The 4,271-nt window shown below is 34.8% G+C and overlaps 1 protein-coding gene across 1 annotated transcript; it reads right to left on the bottom strand.

Moving 5' to 3' along the window:
- Positions 1-1,303: 1,303 nt before the first annotated feature.
- On the bottom strand, positions 1,304-4,257 carry LOC124890880. The gene is made up of 4 exons (XM_047402740.1): positions 3,046-4,257; positions 2,874-2,935; positions 2,332-2,752; positions 1,304-2,190 (listed from the first exon to the last, which is right to left on the bottom strand). The coding sequence occupies exons 1-4, from the start codon at positions 3,203-3,205 to the stop codon at positions 1,997-1,999; spliced, it is 837 nt and encodes a 278-aa protein (XP_047258696.1). The 5' UTR covers positions 3,206-4,257; the 3' UTR covers positions 1,304-1,996.
- Positions 4,258-4,271: the final 14 nt, after the last annotated feature.

Raw genomic sequence — 4,271 nt, 5'->3', positions numbered from 1 at the left:
CAACTATAATATCGCGCTGACCTCTTAGATAGTCACTCAACTAATAGTATTATCTCAGAAAGTCACGTTCTGATAATCAAGAAGAAAGGTGATTTTCTGAGGTAATAACTATTAGCTGAGTGACTATCTAAGAGGTCAGCGCGATATTATAGTTTTCTTATAGAAAAAAGTATCAACAATCTCAGAAAGGACAAGACCGAATGTTTTTTGAAATCCAAAATGCCAAAGAACTTCAAAGTACTTTTAAGAGAAAATAGAGGGAGTAATAGAGGGAGGAGAAGTTTGTCCTCTTAGAGAAAGAGAATGGTGAGTTTATATAATGAGTAGGGTCGTCCACAATCCCTAATAATGAAGGAAGAATAATGTTTAATGGAAGAAGAATAGCATATAATGAATCAATTGAGGGGATTGTTCCCTTAAATGGATAGGGTAAATCAATCCGTTCCACCAATCATGCTATAGTTGCCATAAATAAATAATACCCTATTATAACATTTGAAAATTTCATAAATAGAACAAGTAAAAAAAGATCCTTCCTACTTATTAAATGAAATTAAGAAGAGGTATCTAAATTTACCATAATTAACGTGTGAGGAGATGTCTGTCAACCAAGTAAGGCAAGAAAAATAAAAAATCAATTACTGAGATGCTTTTCTCAAATCAAACTGGTACAGGATCATACCCAAACAGTCAAAATGTGCACATATTAGCCTTATTAAAGATTTACGAAAAAAATCCGAAAAATAAAAAATCAATTACTGAGATGCTTCTCTCAAATCAAATTGGTACAGGATCATACCCAAACAGTCAAAATGTGCACATATTAGTCTTATTAAAGATTTACGAAAAAATCCGAAAAATCCAATTTTTATTAAAGAAACCACAGTAATATGAACAATGAGGGGTCGAAGAAAACTGGTTTACCCAACAAAAAAGAATAAGTTGCTCTCTGTGGTTTAAAATAATTGTGATACTGTAAAAATAAAAGGCTAAAAGTTTAAAATTTGATTAAAGTGATAAGGATTTCACTTTAAAAAAACAAATACTAAAAAAGAAGTATTAATATATTTAAAATCAAGTGGGTCCAATAAAGGTAAAAAGGTAATTGTGCCTTTGAAAAATTTCCAAATAAGGAAAGACGATATTTATTTTGGGACAGGTGACACATAATTTGGGTCGGAGATAGTAACAGATTTTTGCATATGCATCCATTTAGGCTTATTGGGTTTCCTTTCAAATTGTTCTTACATGACAACCATTTTTCATTTTGTGCTTGTAATGTTCTACTTCAAACAGATGTTCACGAAGGGATTGTTCTTAATATTCATAAATGCAAAAGCAAAAGTACAATAAGTCGAATCAGATGCAGAATCAATGATTTGTACAAAATACTTTGCTTGACATTATTGAGTCAAGAGTTATCACATGAGAACAACACTGATAGGCTTGCAACAAAGACTCAAAAAGAGGAGCTACTAACAGTTCCACCAAATCTAGCTAGAATTGTAGAGGTCTAAAACAACTTCATCTACTATTTCTTGGAGAATATGCCTAGCAACTTCAGTGCCACATTCATATTCTTCAATATCGATGTCCGTACATTTACCCAAAGAATGGCTCATATCCCATTCTATTAGCTTGTCTAGGATCAAAACAACAAAATGTTCCCACTCTTCGACCTCATCAATAATATCAACAATAAGAATCTCTTTGGTCATACTTGATGGTAGTTTGGTACTGGTTCTTAAACCAGAATTGAGATTGGAGAAAATTTTGAGTCTAGGTACTCTAATAGACAATCAAAGGCGAATCCTTTAAGTTGATTCATCTATTTTGGGTCATTACAGCCAAGCAACTCACCGAAAGCCATCCACAGAAAACTCTAAAACATTTCATATTCATTAAGGAGAAAATGGCTCACAGAGAACCCATCCTCTACAGGTAGAGCCTACTATTAAGGTGTAGTTCCAGATATGAGTTCAGCATTCATAATGACCTATTTTGCATAACTGAGTTTACTTCCTTTTAACCGATCAATCTTGCTGAGCACTCCAGAAACGTTGTGAATCAGTTCTCTGCAACTCCTCCTGGTGGATAATGAGGTCTCACAATCCGAAAGATCTCTATCTGGTTCTAGAAAGTGTGGTTCATCATCAACAGCGTCCACTGATTCAGCAAGCACTTTGTCCTCTGGAAGAAAACAAGCATCATATTTATTAGAAGCATGGATGCATGAAATCCAAGTTCAGAGTTGTCTTATTTTTTAATTTATGTATTTGAGGTAAAGAAAGGAAGTATGCAAATAGTAAAATGGTGAATCAGGGACAATACTTGAGCTACTATTGGGACTGCTGGAGAGGTAGCTGTCAGTTGAATGGTGATTAAGTGAATTCCCAACTAAATCTGCTTCATCTTCCAAGGGAGAAAAATATCTAGTAGGGTAAGTGAGAGCACATTTAGCTCTAAAACTTTGCAAACCTGGCTCTGAACTCTTTATTTCGGCTATCTCAAAATCCATATCTTCTTTATCAGATCCTCCAGGTCGAGCACCAAGTTTGTCTGCCACATTGCTCCAAGTTTTAGAAGCTGAAGCTTTTTGGGGTTTAATGCCTGATCCTGCTGGCATCGATTCCAAACCCATGAGCCTAGCAACCAAACTTGGAGATTTCATTTCGCGCTTGCTTTCACAACGTGTATCGGTCATTCCATTATTCATTGCATCTGGAAAACCCCCACTGTTTTCTTCAGCAATCTACATTGTTCATACAAGAACCAAAAACAATAAAAACAAAAACTTTCCTGTCAGGCTAAAATCTGAGACAATAGAAGAAAAAGAAAGTTAAATGTGGGAGTATAGTTCAACAAATGAGTACCAAATGAAGGTTTGGCTGCTTCTCATCCCCTCTAAACTTTTTTGAAGCTTGTTTCAAGCAAGCTATAAGAATGCAGCACAAAAAATGAAATAATTTCGCCCTCTAGCTAGAATCACCTTCAAGAAATTAACCATTCTGCTTTAAAAATGAGTTGAATGTAGTAGTAGCTAACCTAGGGAAAACAGTTTCTTTGGAAACAGCTTCTTGGCAAATCTACGGTTCCGATCAAAGAGCTGAAAGAAAATGCCCACAAAACCACAAGGCCTTTGAGGTTGTCTTTCAGTAATAGCGGCTAAACTATCATTCATTTCTCTAGCTGAGCTATCATTCATCCTTCAAAATCCTCTCTGAAATTTCTTTACCTTTTCTCCTACTCTGCTGAATGTGATTCACACACTTTGTCTTCCCAATAAGATTCTATCAAACATTATCTTCACATTAATTTGGAAAGAATTAAACAAAAGAACCCCCCACTGGCCCCTCTGCCCACCACATCACTAACCCTCTTTGGCCAAAAAAAAGAAAATGGGGAAAAAGAACTTGCATTTTCATGCAACAAACAAAGCAAAAACCCAACAAAATATCAGAAAGAAAGTAGAAAATAGCTATGAAAAGTAAAACCCTGAGCTGTTTTCAATTATGATAAAACTTTCACAAGAAACCACAGTAAAACAAAGCAAACACAGAACAAGAAAATACAAATAGCAATACCCAGAATGTCTTCAACTTGCACCTAATGTGCTACTGTTCAAGAAAACAACTAGAACTGGTTATAGTACACTCTAGTAAGCTATTCTCTTCTTTTTTTAATCTTCTTTATGACAGTGAAAAAAGCAAAATCATAATTCTTTTAAATTAGTTACTATAGACATGCTTTCTATGCTTTGCTATCACAAATGCCACAGATTAAGAAAAGAATGCGTCGATAGAGACTAACCGATCAGGCACCAAACAATAATAATAGAACCCAAAGCAATTGCAGCAAGGGCAAGACCCAATATTTTTCGAAATCCAAAGTGCCAAAGAACTTCAAAGTACTTTTAAGAGAAAATTGAGGGAGTAATAGCGGAGGAGAAGTTTTTCCTATTAGAAAAATAGAATGGTGAGTTTATATAGTGAGGTGGGCCGTCCACAATCCGAAATAATGAAGGAAGAATAATATTTAATGGAAGAAGAATAACATATAATGCATCAACTAAGGGGATTGTTCCCTTAAACGGATGGGGTAAATCAATCCGTTCCACCAACCATGCTATAGTTGCCATAAATAAATAATACCCTATTATAACATTTGAAATTTCCATGAATAGAACAAGTAAAAAGAGATTCTTCCTACTTATTAAACGAAATCAAGAAGAGGTATCTAAATTTACCATAATTAATGTGTGTGGGGATGTC

The sequence above is a fragment of the Capsicum annuum genome, unplaced genomic scaffold (assembly GCF_002878395.1).
Source record: "Capsicum annuum cultivar UCD-10X-F1 unplaced genomic scaffold, UCD10Xv1.1 ctg26322, whole genome shotgun sequence".
Lineage (NCBI taxonomy): Eukaryota > Viridiplantae > Streptophyta > Magnoliopsida > Solanales > Solanaceae > Capsicum > Capsicum annuum.
The sequence above is the reverse complement of the archived record's forward strand: the minus strand, read 5'-3'. Positions and strand labels throughout refer to the sequence as shown.

What these genes read in the sequence shown, in the direction of transcription:
- LOC124890880 (XM_047402740.1), bottom strand. Translation starts at nt 3,205, where the DNA reads ATGAATGATAGCTCAGCTAGAGAAATGAATGATAGTTTAGCCGCTATT. An exon ending in AAAGAAACTGTTTTCCCTAG is followed by an intron (nt 2,936 to 3,045) that starts GTTAGCTACTAC and finishes GCATTCTTATAG; the next exon opens with CTTGCTTGAAACAAGCTTCA. An exon ending in AGCAGCCAAACCTTCATTTG is followed by an intron (nt 2,753 to 2,873) that starts GTACTCATTTGT and finishes TGAACAATGTAG; the next exon opens with ATTGCTGAAGAAAACAGTGG.